At 44.4% G+C, this 17161-nt stretch overlaps 1 protein-coding gene across 1 annotated transcript in view; it reads left to right on the top strand.

Moving 5' to 3' along the window:
* The first annotated feature begins 387 nt into the window (after positions 1-387).
* The window catches only part of Actn2 (actinin alpha 2), a 62141-nt gene continuing 45367 nt past the window's right edge, over positions 388-17161 (top strand). Inside the window, exon 1 of the mRNA XM_046432007.2 lies at positions 388-661. Coding sequence (XP_046287963.1) covers positions 536-661 — 126 coding nt within the window. The 5' untranslated portion in view covers positions 388-535. The remainder of the gene's footprint in view (positions 662-17161) is intronic.

The raw sequence follows: 17161 nt of genomic DNA, 5'->3' as shown, positions 1-17161 counted from the left end.
AAAACGTGACAATGCAAGTGACACACAGAGAACTGCCCGGCGTATTCGGAGACCCAGGCCCACTCAAACCCACCCCGGGGGGTCGGCTCAGGAGCCCGCAGGCCACCTGCCATGAGCCAGAAAAGAGCAGGAGAGGGTGGCAGCGTGGGCCGGAGGCTCGCGGGGCGCCGCAGGAGCGAGGCTGGGAAGCGGCTACGCGGGGTCAGCGGAGCTGCTTCGGCCGGCGGCACGTGCGCGGCGGGGCGGGGCGGGGCGGGGCCGCCGGCGGCACTTGCGTAGAGGGCGGGCGGGCGGGGCGGGCCCGCCGGCGGCACGTGCGCAGTGGGGCGGGACCGCTGGCGGCACGTGACCCGCGGCGCGGCTATTAAGCGGCGCGCAGCTGCTCCCAGCCTGAGCTGGTGCTTGTGCTGAGACCCAGCGCCCTGCCAAGCCGCCCAGAGCAGCCGTAAGGTCGCCACCCGCCTCCGAGCGTCCCTCCGACCACCTGTCGAAACCCGCGCCCCCTCGCCGCGCCGCAGCCCCAGCCCCGATCGCCATGAACCAGATAGAGCCCGGCGTGCAGTACAACTACGTCTACGACGACGATGAGTACATGATCCAGGAGGAGGAATGGGACCGCGACCTGCTGCTGGACCCCGCCTGGGAGAAGCAGCAGAGGAAGGTCAGCAGGCCAGAGGGCGCCCTATGGAAGTGGTGACTTGTCCTGTGTCCTTGCAGCCCCGCTCGCCATCAGAAAGGAGGGACAGACAGGGCACTGGACACGTGCGTGTGTTGTGTGTGTGTGTGTGTAAAGAGAGAGAGAAACAGAAACGTGTGTATTTAAATGACATAAGAGTGGCAAACTGAAAAACGTTGACGGAAGAACAGTGCTTTGTGTGTTTCTCACACCAGCCTGCATCAGTCTAGAATCAGAGTCCCAGGTCTGCTGCTGACTCCTTCACCGCCTTGAGTCTGTGACCTTGGCCGCAGGGTTATACTATACTGTTGTGTCCATTCACCTCAAGCCAGTCTCTTCCCAGTAACAGGGCCAGAGGAACAGCACCTTGGTCCCAGCTTTCACAGGGCTACCCCTGAAGAGTCAGGGACAGTCATTTAGTGTTTGGGCCTCATTGGAGAGGGATGCTATAGAACACTAGAGTTCAGCAGTCAAGTAAAAATTATTCACACTCTATTTATAGTTCATTGAGGTAAGCACACAGGGATGAAGGAGTCAGCCAGTTTCCAAGCGCTCCCTGCCCATCCTGGTTGGTGCTCTCTGGGGCCCAATGGAACATTCCACCATTTCAACGTTTCTTCTTGATCCTCTTGATGAGAACAAATAGTGGGTGCGCACCAAAGGGCTAAACCTTGCCTCCTCTTTGGCTGGCCACAGAGCCTGGCTGGTCAGGCATGAGGTTAGAGACCTGCTAACCCAGCCTTATGATAACAGCATCATGGCCAAAGCCAAGTGTCCTGTGCTTTCTCCTCCTATTTTTCTGGGTACAGGACAAGGTGGTTTTTCTTCTTAAGGGCCTGCTTTTTAAGAGGATAATCTGTGTTGACCACAGGTGCCTGGAAATTTCTGTAGCAGCTACTGTGGTTGATGGTATGATATGAATACATGATGGTAGAAAACATGAAGCCTGCCCTTCTCCCCCCACAGACAGCTGGAAAGAGAGTAGTCCCATATTTGGATAATTATCAAATAGCCAAGCCCTACTTTTATAACACGATTTCTCTTGTCTACCTTCTCTCTGAAAATAGCCTTTACCATTATTATTGTAAAGCTCCTGTTTAGCTATCTTTCAGTTTCTGTCTTAGTTTCATAAGCCTTTTACTATCCTGTGGAAACAAGAGACAGAAGGGTAAATAGAAGTTGAGTCTGAAAAGAGCAACTAAGTTTCTAGCTTTCCACAGTTTTAAAGGGTGCATTCTGAGGGCAACACATGGCCTGAGGATTTTGGACTGTTGTCTGGGTACAACCATGCATCAAAGGTCAGCAAGAGTTAAGAAGTTTTAACAGTGTATGCATTGCTTTCTTTTTAAGTTTCCCAATTTTTAACGCATTTTTTTCATGGATTAAAAAAACAGCTCCTATATTATTTCAAAGATGGCTTTTCTTACTGGAAATAGCAAAATAGCTAAGGAACAGGACAGGCTGTCATTTTTTACAGTAGCAGTTTGATTCCAGAGGTTTCTGTTGATTTTTTTAGATAGTATGATTGTGAGAGACAGGTAATATCCATATCTAAAGGTCACATTGAAGTGTCTTTTGCTGTATTTAATTTTAATATATTTACAGTATTTTTGGATATAATGGCATTGTTATTTTGTTTAGGTTTGGGATTCCTGTGTGACTTTGTTGTTAGTGTGTAGCACTTGAAGTAAAGTGTGTTATGAAAAAGCAAACATACTTGCTGATCTCAGTGCAAAATAATTCTGGAAAGTTTTAAAAAGCTCATTTTTAAGGTAGATAAAATATTGTAGTTGCTAGGGTAGGGGAACTTTGTTAGACTTGAACAGATCCACAGGAGACTTTCTCTCCACTTTTGGTATAGAACCAGCTCAAGTCAGTGGAATAATGTGGAACCAGGAGCTCAACACTGCCAGAGCGGTGGCCTCTATTTATGTCCTATGAGACACACTGTTGGAACATGGAGAGCACAAGATGCCATTGTTTCTATTGTGGGCTACCTTCTCCACACTTGCCATTTAGTGATATGCTGGGTATGCGATCTGTCAACAAATGCTGGTGGCACTTGATGACGTCCGTGGGCTCTAATGGATACAGTACCTAATTATACCCACAGTTCAGAGAGTCTGGCGGACTATGGTAATCCTTGCTCCCTGATATGGAATGCCTTGCTGCAGAAGGACTTGTAAAAGTGTTGTGCTGTTCACAAAAGGTCCTCCAGAGGATGCTGGACTTAGTACATGTAGACAGAGGCATCCTGAGTGCCCACCTCATCTGTCAGGGGCTGCTGAGTGCACGCGGCAGGGCTGTTTACAGTGCTTATAAAGATAATTGTCTTTTCTTTCGTACAGCTCACGGACAGGGGAAGGGTGCCTGCAGTGTCAAGGGGGCAGCACTCTAAGTAGTAAAAAAGACTGAAATGCTGAACTTACTACTGGAAGTAGAATCTTCTGCCCTACAGGATGCAGTTTAGGGATATCAATTTCAGGTAACTTAGGCTGTCTCCAGGGTGGACCGCTGGCTTCTGGAGCATTGAAGTCTAGAAATAAACTTCCCCTGGATGAGGGAGCACTGTCTTTGCCTCCATGGAAGCCTGTACAGGAGGTGCCTTGTCAGAGCAGCAGTGCTGATGTACATGTTCTTAACCAAGCAGGAAATGAAAGGAGACATTGTTTCCATACCTAAAGGGTCCTTACATCTTAATCTGTATATGGCCCCATGATAAACTTTTCTGAGTTCTGACTGATCTTCATAGTGCCCCCAGAGGTTCAAGTTTTGCACCTTCCCCGTTGAAGTGGCCCATTCTCCTTGGGGCAGCTTCCTGACTGGCTGGCCTTCCCAGCTGCATTGGCTCAGGCAGTGTGTATATGCAGGAAGAGCTGCCCACAGGGTCACACAGAGCTGGTGACTGCCCCTCTGTGTTCTGTGGGAGCAGCTGCCCCTTAAAGGGGCATGGTTGAGGCTGCTCTCAGCTAGTGATGCATGCTCTTGCCTGAGTTTTAACTGGGCGAAAAGATTCATGTTGTGTAGCTAGATCAACAACAAGCTGTTGATTCACAAGATCCAGATGATTCTCATGAAATCCCCAAGCCTCTCAGCTCTGACTAGTCCTCTGTGATCACAGCTGAGTCCCTCTACATTTGATTATTGATTTGAGCAGCTAGGAGACAAAGGTAGAACCCTGTCTTTCTTATCTCATAGGGTTTTGTCTTGATCCAGTGGATGAACTGATTTATATTGAAGGGGCTTTATACACTACATAAATCCATCAATGTTCAAACATTATTACCTTGTGTGCAGCAATAGTTGTTATTTTGTCAAATGATCTAATAATAATAAGGTCTTCACTTGGGTTTGTGAGAGACAATGAAGTAAAAGATTGGTCCTTAGTGACTGCAGTGTACTTTTTATTGGGGTAAAATGTATAAAACATTTTACCATTTTTTAACCATTTTTAAGTGCACAATTCAGTGGCATTATGTACCTTCATATTATTGTATCATACTGTCTGTTTCCAGAACTTTTTCCATCATCCCAAACTGAAACTCTTTCCATTAAAAAAAAAAAAAATCACTTTCTAGCCCTCTCTTCTTCCATGTACCTTTGAAGATTGGATTTACATATCAAAAACTTACAACATAAGAAATTGTTTAATATTAAGCACTGGATTGTCTAAAGAATAAAAATGATAGGAGGTCGAACAAGGAGAATCATCATGGGTGAACAATGAGGAAGTGCTTACAGGGGTGTAGGTCTGAACAGGCCTCCTCGAGTGAGCACTGTTGGCTGAGTGGAGCAGGAGGAGGAACTGCCTTCTTGGTTAGAGAAAAAGTGTGAGAAACCTGTTGTGTTTGGAGGCAGGCAGGGATTGGTTGGTGGAATACAGCACGTTTATGTACCCCTTTAGCAGTGATGAGGACACCTCACTCAGATACGCAACAAGTGCAGAGGCGTGTAGAGGGAAGTAACCCAGCGGCCACATGGACTGACTTGGGTCACCGAAGCCACCTCTTTCTGTGCTTACAGGGGTGTAGGTCTGTATTCTTGGATTGTCTGTGGCTCCTGATGAGTTTGAGGAAGTGTGAAGAGCAGACAGGCTTCGTGAAGCCAAAGATGCAGAGTCAAATTTAGAGAGAAGACAGAGCTGGGTTACAGTGGGCCTGGGATGCCAGGGTGGCACAGACTCCTTCTGCCGGCTGTGCAGAGGTCTTTGGAGCTGGGAGGAGCCATGCTTTCAGGAGCTTGCTGTTTCAGGATCAGTCTGCATGGGAAGGACCTGAAGCTGGGGAACCACTGTAGGTCCATGGGCACACTGTGAGGATTAGAAGGAGGGGACAGTAGGCGTGGTGACAAGGAAGGTGTCCATTTGAGAGTGATCCGAGGGATTGTGGAAGGATCAGATAAGCACATGTTGTTCCACAGTAAGCCGTTGATGGATCTGGTCAGGCTGACGTGGTCCTTCTGGTAGAGCTCCTGGCCCAGCACTCAAGATGGTGGTACTGACAAGCAGCAGTGTCTGCTGATCCGCCAAGAGATTTCGTCCAGAGGGGAAGCTCAGTATTTACAGAACACATCATCACCAGGTGCAGGAAATGCGCTACCATGCTGAGGAGGCAGAGTCCCAAGCATGTGAAGGCAGGGCTGCAGGTTGAGAGAGGTTTTCATGGGCAGACAAAGTTCTTGATGAGAGAAGGGCAGAGGAAGAGGTAGAAGCAGAGCTGTGCAGAAGGCAAAGTGGGGGAGCAAGGGTGAGGGGCAGCCTGCAGGGTAAGACCTTGAAGAACCTGCAGGAAAGGCTCAGCAGACAGGGGCAAGCATAGCTGGTCTCAGGCTCCAGGACAGGTCAGAACCCTCCCTGAGGCAGTGAAGAACCACAGAGGTTCCTTAAGCAGGCAAATACCAGGGCCCAGCTTGAGTCTTCTCAAAATCGTTCTTGCCAGTGTGGAGGAGAAAGGGCTGAAGACAGGCAGGATTACTGGGAGAGTGGCAGAACAGGAGAACACCAGGCCTGGACAGAGAATGCAGAAGGTAGAAGCAGAATCTCATTCGAGCCTCAGGAAACCTCCATGCTCACCCAGAGGACTGTTAGACATGGTGTCCTGGAGAATCACCGGTTGCGATGAGAAAGAATCACTCTGTCCTTGCGTCCTGTCCAGGGCACTGTGATGGGTCCTGGGGTAGGCCCTGCTGTTTTCATCAGATTCACCAAGTAAGATTCTTGAATCCAAAATAAGATCTCCCATGAGAGAGGGAGGGGTTGGACCTAGGCTGGAAACCTTAATTGACGCAGCCTCAGAAAACTGTCAAAAGTCCCACATTCAGCCACCACAGCTGGGAGACACCTACAGGCCAGGCGCAGCCTGCAGTGGGCGGGAGCCACCCTGATGTGCAGAGGAGTTCCTGCGGGATCGCTGGAGGACAGTCAGAACTCGCTGTGTTTCCCTGGGAACAGCACTGATTCTTCCAGAAAGAACAGAAAATGAAGATGAGGGGAAAGCTTGCTAGGTGCTCTGCTAGACATATTGCAAAGGAAGGAGCATCTAACGTGCAAGGGTTGGGTCTTTCTGAGAAGGCTGAGGAGAGTTTTTGTTCACATACGCCCAGACGCACCCACCCCACATTTCTTTTTTTTTTTTTTAATTTTTTTTAATTTTTTATTGTTTGTTGTTCAAAACATTACAAATTTCTTGATATATCATATTTCACACTTTGATTCAAGTGGGTTATGAACTCCCATTTTTACCCCATATACAGATTGCAGAATCACATCAGTTACACATCCATTGATTTACATATTGCCATACTAGTGTCTGTTGTGTTCTGCTGCCTTTCCTATCCTCTACTATCCCCCCTCCCCTCCCCTCCCCTCCCCTCTTCTCTTCTCTCTCTACCCCCTCTACCACCCCACATTTCTAAGTGGGAAACCAGGAGGTATTTTTACCTGCAGTCCTGTGGAGGAGTGACATATAAATGGGCACAGCAAGCACAGTTGTTCATGCAGGCCTTTATTGTGGTTTTTCGAGGGGCCATGCAAGAGAATTGACACCATACTGGCCCTTAGAGAGCTGACCCAAGTTCAAGTTTGGGGAAGGTGAGAAGCACAGAGAGGAGGAAGTAGTGCTCCAGGGTGCCCCTCCTGCTGGACCTCTGGAGAAGAATGGGAAAGTCCTCCCAGGCATCTAGCCAGAGACCCGGAAGTGCCCTTGACACCTGCCTCTCTCCCACAGGGGCCAGCCATGGCCTCCCCAAGTCCTGGACCTGCCTTCCTCCTATGTGTGCTGCCAGGCCTTCTGTATTCTCTGTCCATGCCTGGTGGTCTCCTGTTCTGCCACTCTCCCGGTAATCCTGCCTGTCTTCAGCCCTTTCTCCTCCACACTGGCAAGAACGATTTTGAGAAGACTCAAGCTGGGCCCTGCTTAAGGCACCTCTGTGGTTCTTCACTGCCTCAGGGAGGGTTCTGACCTGTCCTGGAGCCTGAGACCAGCTATGCTTGCCCCTGTCTGCTGAGCCTTTCCTGCAGGTTCTTCAAGGTCTTACCCTGCAGGCTGCCCCTCACCCTTGCTCCCCCTACCAGCTTGCTTTCTGCACAGCTCTGGCTCCTCACCCTAGGGGCTTCTCACTCTGTACCCCTCCTTTGGAGGCCTGTCTCTCAGGACACAGCCCCTTGTCGCTGTGCTCCTGGGCCTGCCAGGCTGGGAACCATAGTGCTCTGTGGTCCTGGTGCTTCACATTCACATTAGTTGACTGATTTATGAATCACCTTTCTGGAAAAAATTCAGTATGATTAGTGTTTAAAGTTAAATATTAAACAATTAGGTTTTATTTATAGACTTTATAACTCCTTGAGTTATAAATGTATTAACTCCATCTTATACTTATTGTATGATGCTTTAAAGAAATGTTTTCTTATTTTCTCAAGTTTTCACAGTAATAAAATTCTCTGACTTGATTGTTTTAATACTGAGCCTTCAGAGACAAGCTGCTCATTTATTTTTTTAAAAAAAGTTGGAATTTAAAGTTCTTGGAACTGAAAAATATCATACATGCAGATTTATTTAAATTATAAAATATGTCGTTATATTTATTCAAAAAGTTCTGGTAACCTAAATTTGATTTAAAATGACTGGTTTTTTCCATATTGAAAATCTTTACCTATTTAAAATTCAGAATTCATTTATGATTCAGATAAATATAAATTTAAAATTGTGCTTTCGTATATAAAAACATGAACAAATTTTGAAGATATGGTATGCTCCACAGTCGTGGAGGGTGAGTATACCATCCTGGGGAAGTTTTCGCATGCGCAGCATTAATACGTACCCACCCTGGACCCCAGAGTCAACCTGTTTTGTTTGATTTTGCCAGGGGATAAATGTATTAGTCATAATCTCCACAATGATTGTACATTGAAAGTAGATTATTCTTGGTGTCCATTATGACTTTTTTGTTAAAAGGCATTCTAGCTTGCTAAAGCTCTCTCTCTCTCTCTCTTTTTTTTTTTTTGTGTGTGTGTTTTTGAGAACCAAATGGACAAATTGGTGAATGTGAGATTATTTTGGGCAAATGGGAGCAATATTTAATATGAAGCTACAGTTGAATTTTGCACAGATAATTGTGATTGAGATGGCAAAGGTTAATCAAGAAATCCATCTTCTCGGTCATAAGGATGGTTTGTTTTTGCAGTACTGGGGAGAACTGAACTCAGGGCCACCCATACAATAGCCAGTTGCTTTACTACTTAGTTATATTCCCAGCCCTCTTCAAGAGTATTCAGGTTGCTTCATGCTAGTCAAACAAGATGTGAAAATGATAATTATTTAAAGGGTATGCAATATCATTGCTCTTGATTAGAATTTGGAGATATTTTATATAAGGTGCAACCATATGAAATTCTCCATGCTATTTCAACTTCCCAAACTGCAATTTCTTATAGTTTAACCCAATAAAACCACTTTACCACTATTGTGGGAGTATATTCAAAGTCCTCAACCAATACCACAAAACATCCAGACTGTACAACTGAATTCTGATTAGTTTTTATCCTTATTTCCAATGCCTTTGGTATTCATTTGGGGGAAACAGGAGAGTGTGGGGATTGGTTAAAAATGAGGGATTTGAATGGAGGGCGTGATACCCAATGGAAATACTCTGGAGGAAGGTCAAGCTAGAGACTTAGGTAAAGATGTTATCTGCGTGTGTTTAGAGGTTGATGCTACCTACAGGAGGGAAAAATGGAAGAGAATTTACCAGGAAGGTACCAGAGTGAGCTAAAAATAGAGGACTCTGGAGGAAGCAGTGACATTAACTGAATGTGGAAGCCTTGCTTTTCTGGATGAAAACATGCATGTATTAGACATCTTGGAACCAATTGAGCTGTCAGGAATGTCTTTGGTTTTCTTTCTGGAGAATTCTTGCCTTGGTATTCTGTTAGAACTTTGCCAGTCAGCCTGGATCTGGCATTTGAGTTACATTAGTCGCTGGAACAGAAGCCCAGGGGCTTTGGCATTGTGGAATGGGGTGTATTTTAGCTCAATAGGCAACTTATACCTTCAAAGGAAGCAAAAAGCTGTAAGGAGTTATTTAGGGTGATGTGCTTGAATCTGTGACATAATATCCTTCTGCACTTGGAATGGCCAGTGATAGGCTTTATTGAGGAAGATGTCACTGCAAATTTGTAGGATTACTAGAGAAATCAAATATTTCATCTTAACTATTCCCAGGGTAGAATTAAGCTCCAAGATAGATTTTCCTTCTTCCATTTTATCATATGTGAAATTAAGGAAATAATTATTGTTCTCATTTAGGTGTCTTGCTTCAAGGTTTTTAAAAAAACAGTTATTTAAGGGTATTTGAGAATATCAGTCATGAAAACAGTGAAAGACATACAGAATTATAATCAGCTTAGATATTTACCCTTAGAGAGTGATTTTTTTTTTTTTTAATTTGGAAGCAAACACATTTTTGAGGGGAGGCAGAGTCTGCAGGGAAAGATGTCACTGGGAAATACGCAAACTGTATTTTACATTTTAGATACTGTAATATTTCTCTCTTGTTATTGCAATTTTATGAAATATGGGGCGACTGATTTTTCTATTGCATACTTTGGCTTTTTATGTTAAATTTGGGAGTAGAAGGATTTCTCGCCCCTCAATGTAACACCAATACACGAAAAATTCCACTCAGACAGTAAAAGTGATATTTTAATGTAGGATTTTCGCCAGTGGATTTTCAAAAGGTATGTGTGGGAGGGATTTTGGCATATCATCCCCAGTATCCCAAACCATTCACTGTGTAAAGCAGAGAAGCAACTGTTACTGAGAATTTCCAGGCACTATTTTAACCCAATACATTGCTTGATTTTCAAAATAATTGTGAAAGATAAGCCTTGTCATCTTCATTTTTTAGCTAGGAATGCTAAGTAACTTGCCCAGTGGCGGTTGATGTTGGGAAGTGGTAGCTGGAAAATGCAGAGGATTTGTCTAAAATTTGAAAGGCTCCAAATCACAATTGAAGTTTTATAAAATAAGATGTTCATTATTTTATTGCTTATTTTTGGTCTGTGATGGAACTGGACTTCAGATCCAGGCTGCTTGCTCCAGGGGCCAGGCTTTGAACCACTAACCTTCTGTTTGCTACTTTCTTTTTGTATGTGTGGGGATTGGTACTAGGAATTGAACTCAGGGCTGTTTGTTACTTTCTACTCAGATTCATAACCAATAGCCCAGAGTAGAGGCCTGGAATCCATTATTCCTACTTTTTTACTTATCAGAACTGTCCTGCTTTTGTGGAAGTTTCTGTGTATCCCTGAATTTTTAATTTCTCAGCTTGTCAGCTGGAAACATCTGAGGGAATGAAAATCCTGGGCTTTGAGGCTTGGTGCATACTTTCATTCAAAGGTTTCCTCCAGCTGGAGCTCTAAGGGTTGCTTTGTCCACCAGAAATGCCAGAGGAGGCGGCAGGGGCCACAGAGAAGCCACCCAGGCAGAGTGTCGGGGACAGCCATGTAGAGCACATCAGTGGAGTTAGCTGCTGAATGTCCTACTCAGTTCTGAAGGAAGCCAGAGTCGAGAGGCCCGGTGTCTGTGTTGACTTCTCAGGTGAGGGCACAGACCAGCATTGCCCCCACAGGCCCCCTGCCAGGCTGCAGGAGTGCCACCAGATAGAGCTCTGTGGGGATGTAGCCTAGCCAGTAGGGATGTGGCAGCAGCAGGAACTCAGTTTACATTCAAAAAAATTTTGCTTTGCTTTTATTTAACTTCTCATTATGGAAATGTTCAAGCACCCACAAAAGCTAAGAGAAAGTAAGAAATCCCTCTGAAGGAAACTGGTGAGGAGCTTGGTTTGGGGAGCTGGGGCTGCCCGATTGTGAAAGGAACAGAGCCTTTGTGGCTAATAGACGCTTTCCATGAAAAAGAGCAGCACTGGGGACTCGCTACCCTGAGTTTGAAAAGCCTGGCTCCTCCCTAGGGCCTGCGCTTCCTTCTGCACGGATGCTCCCTTCCCCACCCGGGCACTGGCCCTGTCCATCCCATTCTAGTGATTTTTCATGCCTTTGACTTACATTTTAATTCCTAAAAGTTGAGATTTCCAAGACCTGCCTTTCAGGAATCACCAGTACTTTGAAAGAGACCTTTTTAAGGATAGTAACCCTATTGTCTGATTCTGGTGAATTTCAGAGTCAGTAGAAAAAGAGGGTAGAGCCGTGCTAATAAAACACTTGGGCAAAGGCCAGGCCTTTTAACATCCTGTGGATGTGGAGGTTGACTCTGTGCACCCTGGGCGTCGGTACTCTCAGGGCATGTGCTGCATGTTAAGAGGACTGAGAAGATGGACCCGCTGATCCCATCCCACCCTCTGTCAGGCTTGAGGATCAGTCCTCTTAGCACCTCTGACCACTCTTGATCCTGTTTTGAGGAGATCCTGAATTTGAGACTTTGTTCAGGTGGGAACAATGTCTGAGGATGCTGAATTGGTACCTCTGCATCATTTTCCTCCTCCATCTCTGGAGAGGAAACAGGACAGGTGTGGAAATGGTTCTGCATGAGTGGTTATTTTTCATCTGGTTAAGGCTGCTTCTGGAGATTGTGATTACACACAAAACAGGCCCTCACCCTCTTAGACACGTGTGTGTCAGAGTGGCCCCAGAAAAGAGATGGGGACATATGTGCAGCAGTTCTGAGCCATCTTTTTCCTTACAAGATTCCTTCTGATCCTGAAAGATGAAAAACTGCATGAGAAGCAGCACAACCGTCCCATGGCTTTGTGCAAGGAACGTCGTCTCTCAGGACCCTGTTCTTTATGAGATGAAATGAGGTTGAAGGACCCCATGTCCTGGTTTGCTCAGAACAATCCTGTTTGTGGCTGTTGTCCCAAAGGATTTTACATAGCAACTTTCTGACTCTCAGAAGTGACCCAGTGATGACTACAAACTGAGGTCACCTGTTCCAAGGAGCGATACAAGGCAGCCTTATGGAAGGTCAATGCTGGCACCCAGGTAATGCATACAGAGAGTAGTGATGCCCTTTCTCAAAGTATTGTCTTGTATTGAAGTACTGAACTTTAAAAAATGTAGATATTGGTGAAGTGAGATTTCAAGTATACATACCAGGTATTTTTTTTTAATAGAGATGAGACAATTTTATCTATTTATTTATTTTAGTTATATATTGGCAAAATATCTTTATTTTTGTTTACTTCTTTTTATGCTAAGGAACGAACCCAGTGCCTCACGTATGTGAGGCAAGATCTCTGCCACTGAGCTACAACCCCAGCCCATACCAGGTATTTTTGAATGTCCTAATTCATGAGTCTTATAATATAGACCGAGCCTTACAGACTGCTGTGGGGGATGAGCCCAGGGGCTGGAGAGAGATGGGACCACGCATCTTGCTGGAGGCCTCCTGGGGCCCAGGTCACCCTCTAAATATGGGTTTCTGTTATAATTTTGATATTTTATATGTATATTTTTTATTTTTAAGGTTTTATAAATATACTCACATTTCATACCATGTGATATTAATTTGTGCCAGACATTAAGGATACTTACTTTGCACTTTTTCAGATGTGCAAAGTAAATGTAAATATTTCAGTATCTGAGCCCCTTACCCAAGTTAGGTCTCTAGCTATGTTCTAACAGTTTCAGGCTTTTTGCCAAATTAGAAGAGTTTATTTCTGTGTACATGCACTTGAAAATCTGGGGGTGAAATGATAAGTATATTTGCTGTTTGATAAAATCATATTTAATGAGGTGTTTTCCCTTAAGCCACAGTTGCCCTTAGGGTCCTTTAAGGACTGGGTAGGGAGGCAGGGAAAACTGTGTCAGAGATGCCTCGTATGAAAACTGTGTCAGTGGCTCTCTTGCTGTAACTGGATGTTAGAGACGCAGAAGGATTTCTCTTCTGTGGTCCTGGTTCTCAGACAGTGTGTCACTTCTGCATTAGGATTTTAAAATGTGATGTTGATGTAGGGGTTTTAATATGAAACTTTAAAAATCTTTAGCATTTCATTGAGTGATAAGCTTCAGAAAGCTAAGTTTGCTGGATCATGTCCAGTTTAAGTAGTCCCTGTCCACAGTTAGGAGCTAGCTAGCAAAATTGCAGAAGACCACAGAGGGGACAAGGTTGTGAATCTAGGCCAACAAGTTTTATGGACCTTCCTCAATTACTTTTTTTCCCTCCTTTGGTGCTCGGAGTTGAACCCAGAGCCTCATGCCTGACAGGCAGGTGTTCTGCTGTTGAATCACACCCACAACCCTGAGATAATTTTTAAATGGCTTCATAAGGAATTAATATGTAGAGAAGAAATTGTTAAAGGGAAAAGCAGAGTTGGCGATATGCCCACCAGACTGCTTTGTGGCATAGTATATAAGCACACATTTGTGTTTTATACTGTAACTGCTGGAGTGGCCCAGGTATGTAGGATCTGTGTTTTCATGAACACTCTCCAGGCAGCATGAGCCCTCTTGCTGGGGAAGCCCGGCCTTGTTCCCTCTCCTGTGGAGTCGACAGGAACTTTGGGAATGCCCAGCTTCCCTGGTTTGCCATATGTTCACAGAGTTCTCCCCGTGTGAGGAGAGAGCCGGTGCACCTGACTGGTGTAATGCAGGAAATAGGGTGTATTACGAGAGCTGCTTCCTTCTAAGTGAACGCATCCTTCCCTCTTTGTAGGCAGCCATTTATTTAGGTCCCCGAAAATAGTAACGGTAGGGTGAACTTGAATTAAACAATATTTATTTGCTGTACAAACTGCTTCCCTGGTTGCTTGGCGGCCTGAGGGGGAACTGTGTGCTTTTCCTTAAACATGATTCACGCTCAAGAGGAGAGTGAGGAAAGTACAATACCGAAGCCCAACTCTGAGCAGCAGTGGGGTGTGCCCTGTCACTGAGCCATGTCTTGCGCATAATTACCCAGGCTCCAAGGGAACAGGTTATTTTGGGAAGCACAGCCCAGGATCAATCATATGGAGGGCTCTTTGCTGGGAGCCTTAATATGGTTGCTTACCAGAAAGTCCCCAGAGGAATTCTCCATGTCCTTTGTGCCTGCTTAGGGGAGGCAGGTGTGAGCTGGCAGAACACCCAGCTAGTGGCAAAGCCAGGCTCTGCATTCTTTAAGCTTCGGTGACCAGGCACCAGTAGTTTTCCTGTGGTTCTTTGAGCTTATTACTTTTTTCTTTTCCTTTTTTACCTTCTAGAGCAAGAATGACTTAGACTTTGATTCTGAAGACATTTGATTTGGTTAGTTTAACATATGCTTCCAGTCTTTTGAGAAGAATCTACATATTTCTTATCTTTACTCTTTTGGACTTGACAGTTAAAGGGGGTTTCACCAAGATATTTGGGAACTCTCCTTTAGAAGAGAGAGTGCCATAGTGGCTTTTTTCCTTGTTTTGAGGATTTACAAACTCTCCTTGGCATTGAAGCAGAGTTGTCTTGCATGGAAACTAGCACCGGATATCCACATCTCAAAAGTGTTTGACATCCTTGATAGATTGTAGAGAGGTAGAGATGAGTAATTGCGGCTGAAAAATAAGAATCAGGAGAATGAGTAATAAGGTCTCCTGTAAGTGGTATTAAATGTTTATAGGAATTTTTTTTTGAACAGGGAGAAAATTAACAGATGGAAATATTTTAGTTTCTTGATAAATGTACAATCTTTGTGAAATAGAGAAAAATGCTAAAAAATCAACCCAAATGTATTATTATTTATGGTGATCTGAATCAGAGGGAACACAGGGACACATGCTCAGTTTTAAATGGAGAGTTTGACACTGAAAAGGAATGTGGTAAGGTGCGACCCAGGACAGTTGTTGGTTCCACAGGATGGGAGGCAAGCTGTAATGTAAGTTAAGTGCTAGGCTTCAGTTAGTTCTGTGGATCATTCTTGTGTATCACTATCTTCTTCATCAAAATTGGTAAAATTTAGACTGGAATATAGTGAATTAATTTTAGCTTAATTCGAATGTTGACCTCCCCTTAGAAGAAAGACTCTGTAAGTATTAGAAGATGATTTTTTTTCTTTTATTCTTTTTAGTTATACATGACAGTAGACTGGATTTGACATATTAACATACATGGAATATAACTCCCATTCCTGTGGCTGTACACATGTGGCATTCCTCTGCTTGGGTATTCCTACATGGACATAGGAAAGTGATGTCTGATTCATTCTACTGTCTTTCCTATTCCCACTCCCTTAGAAGATGATTCTCAAAAGTATGATTGCTGCTCTCATACAAATATAAGGGTGAATAGTGTTAAAGCTGGTACTTAACTCATTAGTGAGAAAACTAACGAGAACTTACAGTTAGTGAGAAGAGTATCCAGAGAATAGACCCATTTAGAGGTCAGGAATATTAAAGTGAATGTCCTGATGTGTAAACTTTCTGCGGAAGAGAGAGGGTTGTCCCCTCCTGGAGGGGTTCACTGCATGTCTGTTCAGAGGTGGTCTGTACTGCTGTAAGTTACCTGTGACTTAGAGAGCAGTACATCTTCCCTTCTGTATAGCCTCCTTGGCTGTTCTTTCCAGATTCCAGAGCTTTAATTTGTTCTGTCCTTTATGGAAGTTTTGGGGATGAGTCCACATATCAGAGGTCATTCCTCAAACCAAAATTATCTGGCCTAGACTAGGCTTTGTGGACCCCTAACGCCCACCCCCACCCTCTGAGCCCTTGTCTCTCTCTGTTCTGAGCAATGTGTGGTCTACACCTAGATCATCTCAGGAGGCCAGCAGTGGAATGCTGAAGTTGATGGCTCAGAATTTGTGATTCAAATCTGGCCTTGTAAGAGTGTCATCCCAAGTGCTGGGAGAGCCATCTTTAACCTGCCCACTTAAAGCATCATCCATTAGCTCCACTCTATTTTTAGACGCCCTCAGCAGGGAGGTTGCCTATTATTTTTGCAAGGTATTTCTCTTTTTGGCAAGCTTACAGTCTTTCTTAACATTTAAGGATTCAGCAGTTCAAGTTTGACATGATAATAATAATTTTTTTAAACAACTAGAATTTGAATAGATAACCCATTTTTAGCTTATTGGTCTTTTTTTTTTTTTTTCCTTTTTGGTTAAAAAATTTTTTTTGATTGCTGTCCTCTTTCATCTCTCCCAGAAAGTCCAGCAAGTAGGATCTTGATGCTACTGTGTTCCAGGCACTGTCCAGAACGCAAAACAAAGACCCCGGCCTGCTTATGTGGGTCATTTTGAGGAACATTTCTTAGGATGTTCCTGTGGTAGTAGGGATGGGGCCTCTGGAAGCTCTGGACTGTTGTGGGCTTTCCTATCCCTTTGGTTTGAGATTGTTAGGTATTCTTAGGCATTGATAGAAGGAAATCCTGAGTCCTGCTTGCAGGTGCAGTTTGTTGGAGTTAAATCAGTAGGACAAAAAGACTGCCTCTTTTTTCGCTTACCTTGTTTTTGGTTAATTAAATTTGTCTTCGTCATTAGCATTGGAATTCAAGTTAAAAGCAGCATTTGGGTTTGTTTGTTTGTTTGTTTGTTTTTTAACAATCAAAGTTTTTGTTTATGACTGAGATCATCACAGTTTAAACTGTGAACTACAGAAAATTGGAACAGGTCCTAGCTGTGTGTGTTGTGTGAATTTAAATGCCCCTGCTGGGAGCTGAGTTCTCTGGGTGATGTAGGGGAGAACAAGGCACCCGTAGAGACTACTGTGTTCATTTTCATGATGTGGGTGCGTGCAGGCATCTGACAGTCTGGATAGCCAGTTGTGGGCCTTCCTTTTGCAGCGGAGTGCTGTAGGACTTGCCTTTGTACAGGGCTCCTCCTAAGGCTCTTTGTACCTGGTATGTTATAAACCAAGTCCTGATTGTCACTTAGTAATAAAGTTTTTTTTTTTTTTTAAGTATGGGCAAGATGTTTTTACACACACACCCTGCTCCCCCAGCAAAATCTCATGTTCTGAGCACCTTTTATCCAGAGTATCAGTTTTATGGTTATCCAGGCAGCTCTGCTGGTAGCCATGTACAAATGGTGTGTG

This window comes from Marmota monax, unplaced genomic scaffold, assembly GCF_021218885.2.
Source record: "Marmota monax isolate L192 unplaced genomic scaffold, Marmota_monax_Labrador192_F-V1.1 WCK01_AAM20220418_F8-fsc00071, whole genome shotgun sequence".
Taxonomy (NCBI): domain Eukaryota; kingdom Metazoa; phylum Chordata; class Mammalia; order Rodentia; family Sciuridae; genus Marmota; species Marmota monax.
This window is presented reverse-complemented; position numbering and strand designations above follow the sequence as displayed.